This window comes from Physeter macrocephalus, chromosome 11, assembly GCF_002837175.3.
Source record: "Physeter macrocephalus isolate SW-GA chromosome 11, ASM283717v5, whole genome shotgun sequence".
Lineage (NCBI taxonomy): Eukaryota > Metazoa > Chordata > Mammalia > Artiodactyla > Physeteridae > Physeter > Physeter macrocephalus.
In genome coordinates this window covers 95613306-95628420 of record NC_041224.1, presented here as the reverse complement: position 1 = coordinate 95628420, position 15115 = coordinate 95613306, and the positions used below count along the sequence as shown (strand labels likewise).

The following is a 15115-nucleotide window of genomic DNA, read 5'->3' as shown; positions in this document are numbered from 1 at the left end:
TAGAGAAATGGAAATAAAAACAAAAATAAACAAATGGGACCTAATGAAACTTCAAAGCTTTTGCACAGCAAAGGAAAGCATAAACAAGACCAAAAGACTACCCTCAGAATGGGAGAAAATATTTGCAAATGAAGCAACTGACAAAGGATTAATCTCCAAAATTTACAAGCAGCTCATGCAGCTCAATAACAAAAAAGCAAACAACCCCATACAAAAATGGGCCAAAGACCTATATAGACATTTCTCCAAAGAAGATACACATACTGCAAACAAACATATGAAAGAATGCTCAACATCACTAATCATTAAAGAAATGCAAATCAAAACTACAATGAGATATCATCTCACACCAGTCAGAATGGCTACCATCAAAAAATCTAGAAACACTAAATGCTGGAGAGGGTGTGGAGAAAAGGGAACACTCTTGCACTGCTAGAGGGAATGTAAATTGATACAGCCACTATGAAGAACAGTATGGAGGTTCCTTAAAAAACTACAAATAGAACTACCATACGACCCAGCAATCCCACTACTGGGCATATACCCTGAGAAAACCATAATTCAAAAAGAGTCATGTACCAAAATTTTCATTGCAGCTCTATTTACAATAGCCAGGAGATGGAAGCAATCTAAGTGTCCATCAACAGATGAATGGATAAAGAAGATGTGGCACATATATACAGTGGAATATTACTCAGCCATAAAAAGAAATGAAATTGAGTTATTAGAAAGAGAAAAACACATACCGTATGCTAACACATATATATGGAATCTAAGAAAAAAAAAAAGGTCATGAAGAACCTAGGGGTAAGATGGGAATAAAGACACAGACCTACTAGAGAATAGACTTGAAGATATGGGGAGGGGGAAGGGTAAGCTCTGACCAAGTGAGAGAGTGGCATGGACATATATACACTACCAAACGTAAAACAGATAGCTAGTGGGAAGCAGCCGCATAGCACAGGGAGATCAGCTCGGTGCTTTGTGACCACCTAGAGGGGTGGGATAGGGAGGGTGGGAGGGAGGGAGACACAGAGGGAGGGGATATGGGGATGTATGTATATGTATAGCTGATTCACTTTGGTTATAAAGCAGAAACTAACACACCATTGTAAAGCAATTATACTCCAATAAAGTTGTTAAAAGAAACAAAAACAAAAACAAAAACTAGGTATCACCACTGATATATCTGATTTCTTCACACCCCACATTCTCATCTATCAGCTAGTCTTACAGGTTTCATCTTCTAAATGTATTCCAAGTTGATCACTTCTTTCTATCTCCATCATTACTACCCTAATCCAAGTTACACTATCCCTCACCTGGACTACTTCAATAGACTGTTCTTCCTGCTTCCACAGCAGTGCTTCTTTATTATCTATATATTCATCACACAACCGCCAGCAAGATCTTTTAGAAATGTAAATCAGATTGTATCACTTCCCTATCCAATACATTCTTATGGTTTTCCATCACACATAAAACACAGTTCTAACTTCAAATCTTAGCTCATAAGCCCTTTTAGGATCTGGTTCCTTGCTGGCTCCATTCCAAGCGTACTGCCTTCTTCCTGTGCCTTGAACTGCTGTCTTCTTGCTTCACCTTCAACATACTGATGTACTCCTACTTCAGGTTCTTTGCTCTTGATATTGCCTGTGCTTAGAATTATCTTCTCTCAGAGAGTAGCACTGCTTGTCCTTCACTTCATTCAGGTCTCTATTCAAATGTCACCGTCTCAGAGAGGAGCTCCCTGCCAACTCAATCTGTAGAGAACCTCATGCACTGGTCTGTCTCTAGCCCTTTATGCTGCCAATTTAGTTTTTCTCTGTATTTCTCACTACTCAATACTCTGTATTTTTATGTTTACCGTTGGTCTCTCCTCTCTGTAATATAAATTCCATAAGGGCAGGGGCTTGACCCAAACTGTTATTAACAACCAAGAGGGACCAGAAACAGTGCTATTAAAAAGGACTATAAAGTAGAGATTTGCTTACTGAAAGGACAGCTTTAAGTGAAGTTAAAATATACAATGAACTGTGCCAAAATTCACATCTCTGGGCACAAATTTGATCTAAGAATTTTTTCAGTTCTCAGAAATGAAAGTGTACTCTGATTTGTTATGACCAATGTTCTTTAAAAATGCTAGCTTATTATTAGTTTTGATAAAGTTTTTTATATGCTCTTAACTCTAGTATCAGGTTATACTCATGTTGATTTTCCAAACAAAAGAGGCAAATATATTCCAACTATACAGATAAGTTCAAATGCCTAATAAAAATGTTATGTATAATTATGTATTTCAGATCCTAAGTAACAAAATTGTTACTACAGACTAAAAGTGTCACAGGGTTTGAAGAGACCTAGTTGTAAGGATCAGTCTAACTTTAGAAAGGACTGCCCTGAAGCATCCTATTCTTAAAGATATCAAGGAGGGCTTCCCTAATGGCACAGTGGTTAAGAATCCACCTGCCAATGCAGGGGACACGGTCTGAGCCCTGGTCCGGGAAGATCCCACATGCCGCAGAGCAACTGAGCCTGTGAGCCACAACTACTGAGCCTGCGCTCTAGAGCCCGTGAGCCACAACTACTGAGCCCACGCATTGCAACTACTGAAGCCCGCACGCCTAGAGCCCGTGCCTGGCAAAAAGAGAAGCTACCACAAAGAGAAGCCCGCGCTCCACAACGAAGAGTAAGTAGCCCCCATTCACCACAACTAGAGAAAGCCCATGTGCAGCAACGAAGACCCAACACAGACTAAAAATAAATAAAATTAAAATAAATAAATAAATAAATCTTTGTGATGTCACCTTCTTCCTAAAAGATGACATTCTATGTCCCAATACACGAAATAGAAAACAGTTCAAAATTATGTTTTCTAATGACATGGAATAGTAGAGACAGAGCAACTACTTACTGATGCTGATTGCCAAACCTATCACCTTTGAACTCTTATGTTGTGAAAACATGTTAAAAGTGTTTTATCAATAAAATCATTTTCTTTAGAAAAACTTAGGTCTACCACTACAAATTCATTGAGTTAAAAAAAACTGAAATAATAATAATAATAAATAGTACTGTTATCATCATGTAGAATAGTGAGAATACAGAAATATACAATTACATGTTCTAGTTGTCATAAAAAAACTAATAAATTTGCTATTAAATTCTATTCACAGATGGTCAGAATATAAAAGTTTAAAAATTTATTCTAAACACTAAAAAACTATCCATAGATGAACCTATCATTTTAATTTACCTTTATAGTTAACCTTTTGTCCATGTCTCTACAACTACAGCATTTGGATCTTCAGAAAAATAGAATAAAAATAATAATACAAAGACCTGCAGAGCAACCAAACTCCTAATAGCAACTCTAATGCTGGCAAAGGACTATAAGAAAGGAATGGATCTTCCCTGCTACTTTCTTCCTTCTGTGAGTGCTAAGATGGAGATCAAAGTTCTATCGTTTTAATGGCTATTGGAAGACAGATGCAAAACATATAGACTTGAGTAAATGAATATTCCAGTTCCTTTAGAAACCAAAAATTGGGGCTTTTATCATATTTTTAAAGTTGAATACAAGTTATAAAATGAAAAAGTATTAATTAAATAGCAAAAAAGAAACTAGTAATCTAATTAAAACAGTCACAACGAAGGGATTAAAGACAAAAGAAAATTAACCAAAACATAAATTAAAATATACCTGCTTATCCTTTGAGGTTGCAAAGGAATAATGGGGATCACAGTATTGCACAGAGACTTGCAAAGAGGGCAAAGATATTCTCCACTCTCTAAGTCAAAAAGGTCAACATGAATGCGTTGCTGAGAGCTCAGCTGTACAGCTTCAAAATACCTGCAAAATTCCAAGACATAGGTCCATTCAAAACTACACATGTATCTTTGCTCTAATCCAAGTGAAAAAAATCTGGAATTTTTGCCTCAATAAACATCTTTAGAATCTACATGCAAAAATACACAAATTATAATTACAGAAGAAATAGGATGCCCATTCTTTTGGGGGCAAACTGGAGGACACATCAGGGCAGAAACAAATTTAAAATAGTTTTACTGAATTATAACTTGTCTCCTGCCTCAACAGCATGGAGATACAATACAGATACTATCTCCCTCAGTTTCCAATGACCAACTGAAGTAGTAAGGGCTATTATAGGAAAATTATGTATTTTAATCTGATGCCAAAAAGGTAAACCCTACCCAAAATATTTCCCAGGAATTATATTTCTGAACTTTTATCTCTTCCAGATATACAACTAGAACTTCATGTCCCCTATTCTATCTCAAAGGTACTTTTCCCTCTATGTTTTGAGGGGAATGAGATTTTTATAAAGATTATTACTTCTTTTATACAAATACTGATCAAAAGAGACTAATTAGTTTGTGCAAAGCAAGTACAGTGAAAATTTTAAGTTGATAACTTTACACACCAATTTCTAAGGGTGATACTATAATGAGTATCATGCAAACAAAATCAGTAATTAAAACTGCTTCAATTATTCAAATAAGAAAAAAGGAAGACACGAGAAAACATGCCTTTTTGTGGCCTTTAGAGAACTTCAATATTCCTAGCTTCTTTCAAGAACATGTCAGAAGGACAACTTACTTCTGCCAGCACACTGCATGCATTACATGACCACAGCTTCCTGTGTAAGTTCCATATGCCAAGTCTGAATCCATGAAAAGTGGGTCCACGGTTTCTGATACAGGAAGACAAAAATATGAGGTATGTATTCATCTGCCCCACAATCATAAAAAGAAACCAAACAAAAAAAGAGGTTATCAGGTCTAAAATTCTAATCATAAACTTTCTTAGGAATGTCCAATAAAAGTGTCACAATATCATGGCAGTAGTATATATATTCTTAAGAGTAAGTAAAAAGAGGAAAATATAAAGCTAGACTTCCAGGTGTGATTAGTATGGATTAATGACAACTTCTATTCTTGATGTACATTTTATTTTAACATTAGGTTTTAAGTTGCATTATCTTGGTTGTTGAAGCGATTTTCTATGATTCAAGCACAGTTTACTTTTGTATTTTAAAAGTGATTTGACTGGGTAACTTTAAGGGATATTTAAGGGCAATATAATCTACTGGCTAAGAGCACAGACTATGGGGTTCAAAATCTGATTTCACCATTTATAATTTGTGGCTTCTGACAAGTTACTTAATTTCTCTGTGCCTCAGTTTCTTCATCTGTAAATGGAGCCAATACTGGTACCTAAATCACAGGGCTGTTATGAAGATTAAGTGAGTAAATACACATAACGCACTTAACCAGTGCCTGGCACATGGGGAGTATTCATTAGATGTTAACCTTTTTTATAATTATTATTATCCCAAGGGTATTTAAAAAATAAAGCAGCTAACTCCTGATGTGATAGAAGAATTACAACATATTACCTAATAAGTACTCCAGCCAAGAAAATGTTTAACAAGAACCTAACCACATGGCAACAACCAGACAAATCCACAATGTAAGACACTGTACAGGAAAATTGGCCTGCATTCTTCAAAAAAATTATCATGAAAAAAAAAAAGGCAAGTGACTATTCTAGATTAAAACAGACATAAAATAAGCAACATAGGAAACATGTCTGAATCCTAAATGCAAAAAAAAGTCTAGCTAAAAAAAGACATTTTGAGGGCAGTTGGGGAAATAATTCAAATACGGATTTTATATTAGATGATATTACTGAATTAGTAATTTTCTTAAATGTTATACGGGTATGGTAGATATATAATAGATTATCTTTAGTTTTAGAAAATGCATGTGGAAATATTTAGGGATGAAATGTCATGAATTCCTACTTTCAAATGGTTCAGCAAAAAGAAATGGAGATAGATAGAAAGAGACAGAATGAGCAATGTGGCCATGTGTTAACCAAAATTTTAAAAAACAGACAAAGGAGCCAATATGGCATGTGAAAATCTAGCGTCCATTTTACAAATGGGTAAAATGTGATCTGACCAAATAAGGCTAAATACAATCTCACTCCCAAACTTCTTTCAGATAGTATTTTTTCTAATTACACAAGTATGAAAAGAAATGCTCAAAAAGACATTTATTAAACAATACATACCCCCTGAGAGTTCTATGGGTTTTCCCCTGTGCTGGGTTAAGGCGGTGGATTTCTGGACACAGGCCGATAATACCATGGCATTATTTTCTAGTTTCACCTCTTGTTCTTCTTGGCAGAGGATGCATGTCAGCACCTCCTTTTCAGTAACAGACGGACCCCGTTTAGGACCCAAAGCAATTTTACAGTAGTCTCTGACTGCTGGGGTGCTACCAAGAGAAACGACCAGAAATGAGGACACATGTTTTGGTCACTTGTCTTTATATTTTGGTAGATTTTAAGTAACTTTAGGGCAAGAACTTTAAGAATAAAAAAAAATAAATAAAAATTATATTTAGCAATATTAGCTTAAAATCTTTCCTCCTGATTTTTCTGACTTTTATCAGTTAATTTGCTTACTAGAAAATACATTCTGTGTTGCTAAGTGCAAAAAGAAAAAAAGCAGATCACAAAGTAGAATGCATATTATAATTATAGTTAACTTACTGTACCAAGAAGCTGTGAATCTGTTTTTTCTGATTATAAAAGTAATGCATACTTATTAAGAAATTTTGGAAAGTCTAGAAAAGTATAAAGAAGAAAATAAAAAGCATCATACTCTCACAACCTAGAAATAACGACTTGTACATTTCCTTCCACTCTGCTTTCTATTTATAACATTTTTTACATAATTAAGATCACATTACATATACGGTTTGTGTCCTGCTTTATTCACTTATATCTTAGCTGTTTTCTCATATCATTAAATTTGCTTCAGAAACATTATTTTTAAATGGCTGCACAGTACTCTCACTATATGTGCCATAATAGTTTTATCCATTCCCTCTTATTAGGCATTTAAGTTTCTGTTCTACTTTGGTAGCTATTAAAATTTAAAACATACATCTTAATGATTTAGCAATTCATAAGATGTATTCAATGTGTACAATAATAAATAAGAGCAAATACTTACAAAGCATTAATTGTAATGTGAGGCACTGTTTCAAATACTTTAAGTTATGTTACCTCATTTAATCCTTCCAACAATCCTATAAGGCAGATACTATTATTATCTCTATTTTTCAGATGAAGAATCTGAGGCCTAGAGATGGTAAGAGACTTATCTAATGATTCATCTAGGAAGTAACCGGGCCAGGATTTAACCCCGATGATCTGACTTCACAGGCCATGCCGTGTAATACTGCCTCACTATCCATGCAAGAAGCTCCCTGAAATATCATATATCATACAACAAACTGGAAATAACTTAAATGGTTATCATATCAGTATACGTGAAATTACATAATACAGAATAGTATGCAGTTTTTAAAAGGTGGGTCTCAGCTAGGTGTGGTACTTACTACTTTTTAGGAGGCGTTCAGCAACATGTGGGTAAAGTTAACTTTTTGGTCATCATAAGGACTAGGGGGCACTACTGGACTTCAGTGGATGAAGGGCCAGAGATGCTAAATGCCCTGCAATTCATCAGACATGAGAAAGAACTGCTGCCCAAATGCCAAGAATGAGGAATGCTAAGCTTGGTTTTTTCAGGTTTTTTAAATTATTATTATTATTTATTTATTTGGCCACCCTGGGTCTTAGTTGCGGCATCTGGGTTCTTAGTTGCAGCATGCAGGATCTAGTTCCCTGACCAGGGATTGAACCCGGGCCCCCTCATTGCGAGCACATTGTCTTAACCACCGGACCGCCAGGGAAGTCCCTGAGCTTGTTTTGTATGTAAGAACATACATATACAGATTTCCAAGACATAATATTAAATGAAAATGGGAAACTGAAGAATGATAAATGCATAATACCATTTATGCAAATAAAACAAAAGGCTGAATGACACTATATAGTTTCTATGGTTACATATATTTGTATCTAATAGCACAGTAAAAATTCTTATAAGATACACATAAAACTTATAACCAGAGTATCCCCGAGGAAGGGCAGAAAGGGGTGCAGGATTTGGGCCAGTACTCAAATGGAACTTTAGCTTTATCTCTAACATTTGATTTTTAAAAGAAAATGTGTTAATATAACTGTAATTAAAATTTAAAATGTAAATTTGTTAATGTAATGTAAATGAAAAATGTAATTACATTTAAAACATGTAAGAGAATATATTTGTGACTTTGGGAGAGGAAAAGCCTTCCTAAACAAGATACAAAAAGTTAAAACTTGAAAGACTGACAAATCTGTCTTTATCAACACAAAACTTTGCTATGGCTAAAATTTCATAATTAATGTTAAATAAACAGGGACAACATATGGGAAACATGAAACTTTAATAGCCATAATTTTAAAGGACTTCTAGAAATCAGTAAGATAAAAGTAAAGCATCCAATAGAGATGGGCAAAGGATAATAAGAGGCAATTCTCAGAAGACAAAATGTAACAGGCTAGTGAATAATTATAAGAAAAGATGCTCAACCTAGTACTAACTAATCAGGGAATTTCAGAAGGGCAAAAATTTATAATTTTGATTATACCAAATATTTTCAAGTACTGATAATTTTAAATATTGGTGAGAATGAAAGAAACAGGAACTCTTCATACACTGCTGGGAGTAGATATTGGTGAAACTACTTTGGAGGGCAATGTGGCAGTATCTATTAAAATTTTAAATAATTATGACCTAGCCCTTTCGTTTATTAGATTCCACCCTTGAGAAGTACTTGTAGGATTGTGCAAGGGGGAACATACAAAAATGTTTTGACACATTGTTTGTAATATGGGAAAATTGGGAAACAAGGGAAAAACAACGTAAATGTCCAAAATCTGATAAATAAAATATTATATATCCATACTATGGAATACTATGCAGCAGTCATAAAGAATGATGTAGAGTCTACACTAAAGGTCTATCTGTATTGACATGAAAAGATTTAAAAGACACTGAATGAAAAAGCAACCCACAGAACAAAAAAGGATGGTAAAATTTTAAAAAGCCACTAAAACACACAAAACAAGACTCATTATTCACGTACACATGTTTACAAATGCACAGAAAGACACCTAGAACCGTAGTTATTATCACAATGGTTATCTGTGGAGAAAGATCAGGAATGTAGAGGATGATCAAAGGAGACTTACTGTGTTATGTGAATTGTTTTCAGTGAGAACACATACACAATTTTATGTGTACAATCAATCAGGCAATAAAAATATATTATGAAAGCATTAGGGCCATTAATTAATTCTGAGTACATTTCTGCTTACATCCTCTTGTTTGAATAAATATACAGTAGTCTCTTGTTCATTACTTTCTAAATGTTATATTGTTCATAGGTAATATCAAGAGGGTTGGGACTTCTGCTTGTTGTTTAAAGTTTTGTATTAGTTTCTAGTTTTATTACTGTTGTCATCCCAGGATACTTTACCATCATATATATTTTAATCTTTAAGATATAGAGTCAGTATTCTTTGTGGTTCTTTGTTAGCATACTCAGATTCAGGATTACAGATATATTATGTAAAGTATAATGTTTACTGTCTACTGTATTGCAGAAGCACAATTTCCTAAAAGTATCCACAACACACATTGTTTTAAGGAGCAGTGAAAGCTTGTTTTTAAAAATAAGCATAGAAGGGATTTTCAATATTTTAAATTGGAATGCTTTTCAAAGAACCATTATTTTGCCTCCTCCCTTTTCTCACCCTATCTAAATAACAGCCCACAAACCCTACTCTCAGAAAGTTAACCAATTTCCCCAAGAGCACAGCATAGTCTCATAGTCAGAAAACGAGGTTTACTAATTCCCATTCCAATGTGCTCTCCATGACTAAAACTATAGGCGTTGCCTTCTTTCTTTTTTAGAAAAAAGGAAAAATTAACATGGACCATCTTTTTCAGGTAAAGCGTTTTTTTTCAATCTGTAATAGCAGCAGTCATTTTTACCAGAACTCATAAAAATGATGTGGAAAATATGAACTGATACATAAATGTGTACCTAAAGAAGTCCGCACGTACAACATAACAGGAGCTGATTTCTATCTTTGCTGTTTCCATTGTCATGTCTTTTTGTGCATAAAGGTTCCCGACTAACTTCATTGTGCACTTGAACAGTTTGTCAACATAAAATTACATCCAGTAAGAGGCTTCACTGTGCCCTTGCTAGCTTAAAAATAGTGTAATTTCTCTTACTTTGAAATATATTTTGAAAAAATATTATTTAAAGTGAATATGTAATTTTTCCTACAAGAAACTGGGTTGCTAATTTTTAGTTTTGCTTTATTTTACCTCTCTTCCTCCATAATGGAGTCTTCTTTCCCAGACATTTCTGACGTACTGTCATACATGAGTTTGTGAGTTTCAATAAAGTTCTTCTGTAAGGCAGACATCTGAGCCATGATCTTCTGGCGATGCAGCCTAGCAGCTTCAGCTTTTCTTTTTCGTTCTGCTTTTTCTTTATCATGAGTAATCTGGGTATTAAAAGACCAGAAAAATTAGCTAAGATCCATTGTGAAAATTTACATATACTGTTCAGTCAGGCAAAATTTCCTAGAGTAAACTCAGATTCAATCTGATGACTCAAAATTAACATACAGGCTCCATCACATCTTACAATTAATTGTTCCATTGGTTACTTCAACAATTTAACTTATTAAAAAATTTTTTTTAACTTAAAATGCCAAGTATCTTAAATGTCTAATAAACTGCTTTTTATATTCAATGCAGGTATATTAAGAAACAAAATTAAATGAAACAATAATTTTGAACCATTTGTCAATCATTTAACCACTGACATTTAATCAATTTAAAGCCAACTTGATGATGTCTAACAGTTACTACTAAACACATTGCTAAGAATGAGAACTTTTAACAACATTACTGAAATGTATTGGTGTCTTTTTATTTATTTTAACTTAAGTTCAGTGTTTTTCTTTTAGGAAAAATAGTTAATAACCACAAGTAATAATATTCTAATAATTTTGAAATTAGAATCATCAAAACCTGATTCACTATGGAAATTCATAACCTAAACATTACTGAGTTTCATTAAATCTTAGATGCACCATAATCTTGTGTTCCACTAAGAATGCTGCTGATTAAATAATAAGAAGGCATGGATTATGAGACATATTCCAATTTCAGACATTAAAATATTTCAAAAATTAATAAAATATGGTATTTTCAACAGCGGTGCACTGAACGTCAATTTCCTCTGCTTTTGTGAAATACATATATTATATTGGATAACTATGTATGTCAACTACCACTAATCCCTGTGGTACAGAAACACAATGAACAATAGTAGACATCCTATATACCTTACAATAAACAGGTTCCTTCTCACAAAAAGCAGCTCCCTTATACCAGTAAAGTTCAAAGACAGAGATGAATGTCATCATCATTATAATGTTATTACCTCATCATTTTTAATAGATTCTGATCCTGATGTAGTTGCTACAATTAAACAAGATTTTTCTCTTAATCGCTTCACGGTGTCAAACATCTGTGAAAAACAGATGAAATGTTAAAAAAAGATTTGGTTAGATTGACCAGGAACAGAAAAATTCACTCAACTGATTTCGTCATCATGTCTCCAAATGTCTTTGACTTAAACTTAAGCTATTTATATATATTTACACACACACACACACACACACACACACATAGAAATACCTGCAAATACATAATAAATAGCAATCCAGCTAAGAAGGTTGGAGATAGCAAAAATCAGCTGAATCAGTCTGCAGGGATGAGCATACCTCTGCTTTTGTTATGGAAAAATTTCTTTTTAATTTAAAATAACATTTTTAGTGTAAAGACATATAAAGACAAAGATACAATATGGAAAGTGATACCTTTTCTTCCTGATGCCAGTCCCTCTCCCCAAAATCAACTAAATTAAAGATAATTAGTATTTCTTTGCAGGAAAAAAAATCAGAATATATATTTCTTTGTATTTACATATATTCTCATAAAAACCGATCCTACTATATACACTGTTTCCTACTTTCCTTTTTCACTTCATCGTTTATCTTTAGAGGTGTTTGCAAAACAGCTTATACAGATCTATCTCACTCTTTTTTTGTCTGAGTTTTATGGTTTTATTGACACAAATACAACGTGCACATGAGCTGTGTACTCATTTTCTTCACTGCACAACCTGGCACAAGGATTGGTGACTCTGGTGGCCAGCTGGGCTGCTCTCTCCACAAAGGCTTTACAGTTCTTGGAGGAGACATTGTGAGCAGTCTCAGTAGAGTATGATTTGTTGCACAGCAGCACTTCAAGCTCCTCGATGTTGTGGACTAGGAACTTCCGGAAGCCACTGGGAAGCATGTGCTTTGTTTTCTTGTTGCTCCCATCACCTCTGGGTTTCTGCCAGTTACACTTAATTTTGACATACTGGCCTGACTGGTGCTGGATGAACTTCTTGGTCCTCTTTTTTTTTTTTTTTTTTTTTTTTTTTTTTGTGGTATGCGGGCCTCCCTCTGCTGCGGCCTCTCCCGTTGCGGAGCACAGGCTCCGGACGCGCAGGCCCAGCGGCCATGGCTCACGGGCCCAGCCGCTCCGCGGCACGCGGGATCCTCCCAGACCGGGGCGCGAACCCGGTTCCCCTGCATCGGCAGGCGGACGCGCAACCACTGCGCCACCAGGGAAGCCCTTGGTCCTCTTTTTGACAATCTTGGGCTTCATGAGGGTGGCCATGATGCCAAGTAGAAGATGGCCGCCACCTCCGCAGACACTGCCAAGGAAGAGCTATCTCATTCTTTTTAACAATATCAAGATTTCAGAAACAGGAGAGCACATCCATAAAACTTGTAGTATTTATATTTTGAAAGAGCCTCAGTCTCATGTGGAAAAAACTCCCACAAGGAACTTAAAACAAAACTTTATATTAACCATTTGGATAAAATATCTAATGTTTATAAGAACAGATATTTGTGATTTTTATATATTTTGACAATGGACTTTGGTATTGTAATGGAAAAATGAACTTTCAGGACCAGATCTCCAATTTATAACACCAGGTCCAAAGGATATAAATGTTGGACTAAATGATGGTTCAACTGACTTTTTAAAAATTGTGGTATCATTGGTTTATAACATTATACAAGTTTCATGTGTACAATGTTGTATTTCTACATCTCTGTACCCTACAGCATGCACACCACCAAAAACTTAGTTTCCATCCATTATGATACAGTTGACCCCCTTAGCCCATTTCACTCTCCCCCTACTCCCTTCCCTCTGGTAATCACTACTCTGTTCTCTGTATCTATGTGTTTGATTTTGTTTTCTTTCATCTGTTCATTTATTTAACTTAATTAATTTAATATTCCACATATGAGTGAAATCTATAGAATAGTTATCTACTTTACTTCTTTTATTTTTGTTTTATATTTTAAAATGATTATATTGGTAGGTTTAAGAAAAATAGTAAATATTCATGAAATCTATTTCAAGAGAAATCTTGATAACATCATTATCTTATAGTTACATATCAAATTATATCACACTTGTTTAAGGAGTGTCTCTGATTAAGTAATAAAAAGGACTAACTGTCTGAAGTACAAATCAGTACAAAGATCCCCAATTGATGTAACCACCCTATATTCTATTATCAAAATAATATCTAGCTGATAACATAAAAATATTTTCATAAATACAGTGAGAAGAAGCTCTATAACCTTGGCTTCATGTTTCCATTTGGAGGGTTTTCCATTAAAGTAACATTCCTGTCCTCTCTCCCTACCCCTCATTCACTCCTCCCCAAAGGCACTGCCATCCACCCAATAGTTCAAACTCCAAATTAGGAGTCATTTTGATTTCTCTCACTTCTTCCATCTAATGTATCAGCAATTTCTATAGCTCCTACTATCACATTATACGTGAATCAGTCCAGCTTCTTGCCATCTGCTTTCTAGCTGAGGTCATGCTCATTTCTCACCAGGATTACTGCAATAATCTTCTAATGGTTACCCTGTGTTTACTCTTGTCCCTATAATCCATTTACCCCTGACCTGTAAGGTCCTATATGACCTGGCCCCGGCTGTGCCTCTGACCTTGCTGCCTACCTTTCTCTCCCTCCCCCATTATGTTCCAGTCACACTAGCCTTCTTTCTGGCCTCCTTAGAGCTTTTGCATTGCTGTTCCCTCATTCTGGAGTACTTTTCCAGATTCTTGTAAGACTGGCTCCATTTCATTCAGTTCCAATGTTACCACCTAAAAGAGGCCTTTTCTGATTACCCACCTAAAGTTACCCCTACTCATCTACTGAATTATTCTGATAATTTTTTTGTTTATTGTCTATAGGTCAATGTTTGCAACATGATAGCAAGCACCTTATCTGTCTTTTTCAGAGCCTAGAAATGAGCATGGCACATAGCAGGTACCCAATACATATTTACTGAATAATGAAACAAATAAATGTTAATTTATTAAAAAGAGCCCTCAGTAAAACAGGGAAAATAGGATTACTAACATGAAAAATTATGAGTGATCATGAAAATCAGTAGTAAATGATTTTACAATTAGAGATTATGGTTTAATCTTAAAGGCAAGCAGAGGATCCTTAAATATTTAAACCAAGATATGATCAGTTTATTTTCCAGTTTTACCTGGAGTATCCATGTAATCATGTCCTTCTGGCCTTCTAACTGGGGAATTCCCTTGAGTTTTTCTAAAAGCATTTGTATATTCTGAGCATTCATGGCTGAACTTCCCAATCCTTTTTTAAAACACAAAAATTATATATCATTAACATATATCTCCATAATTATGTATAAATTATAATTTATAGTTAATGTGATTCACATTGATAACCAAAGTTTGCAATCAATCCCTTAACTACATTAATTTTTCAATGGAAGAATCTACAATTACATGAAGTATTAAGTACTAAATTAAAGAACTTGAGAAACCGGAATTACTTTAGGTCTCTCTTGTACATGTTCTACTGGGGCTGCTAAGTGAAAACTACCCTTAATGATATATCTTTTGCCTTTCCTCTACTTGGCTCACTGTCTAAAAGTACTTACTGAGAACCAAAGCTCCCAAAAATATGGAAGTGGGAGTCATCA

General features: G+C 34.7%; 2 protein-coding genes across 2 annotated transcripts in view; both read right to left on the bottom strand.

The window, feature by feature from the left end:
- UBR1 (ubiquitin protein ligase E3 component n-recognin 1) overlaps window positions 1–15115 on the bottom strand; it is a 167912-nt gene that overhangs the window by 48121 nt on the left and 104676 nt on the right. Inside the window, exons 27-32 of the mRNA XM_007119577.3 lie at window positions 14654–14763; window positions 11452–11538; window positions 10323–10504; window positions 6101–6306; window positions 4622–4715; window positions 3704–3853 (exon numbers count right to left, since the gene is read on the bottom strand). Coding sequence (XP_007119639.2) covers window positions 3704–3853; window positions 4622–4715; window positions 6101–6306; window positions 10323–10504; window positions 11452–11538; window positions 14654–14763 — 829 coding nt within the window. The remainder of the gene's footprint in view (window positions 1–3703; window positions 3854–4621; window positions 4716–6100; window positions 6307–10322; window positions 10505–11451; window positions 11539–14653; window positions 14764–15115) is intronic.
- Window positions 12039–13321, bottom strand: LOC129392534 (60S ribosomal protein L32-like). Its single transcript, XM_055088284.1, has one exon. The coding sequence runs from the start codon at window positions 12738–12740 to the stop codon at window positions 12129–12131; it is 612 nt and encodes a 203-aa protein (XP_054944259.1). The 5' UTR covers window positions 12741–13321; the 3' UTR covers window positions 12039–12128.

Coding starts and splice junctions, on each gene's coding strand:
- LOC129392534 (XM_055088284.1), bottom strand. CDS start 12,740: ATGGCCACCCTCATGAAGCCCAAGATTGTCAAAAAGAGGACCAAGGGC.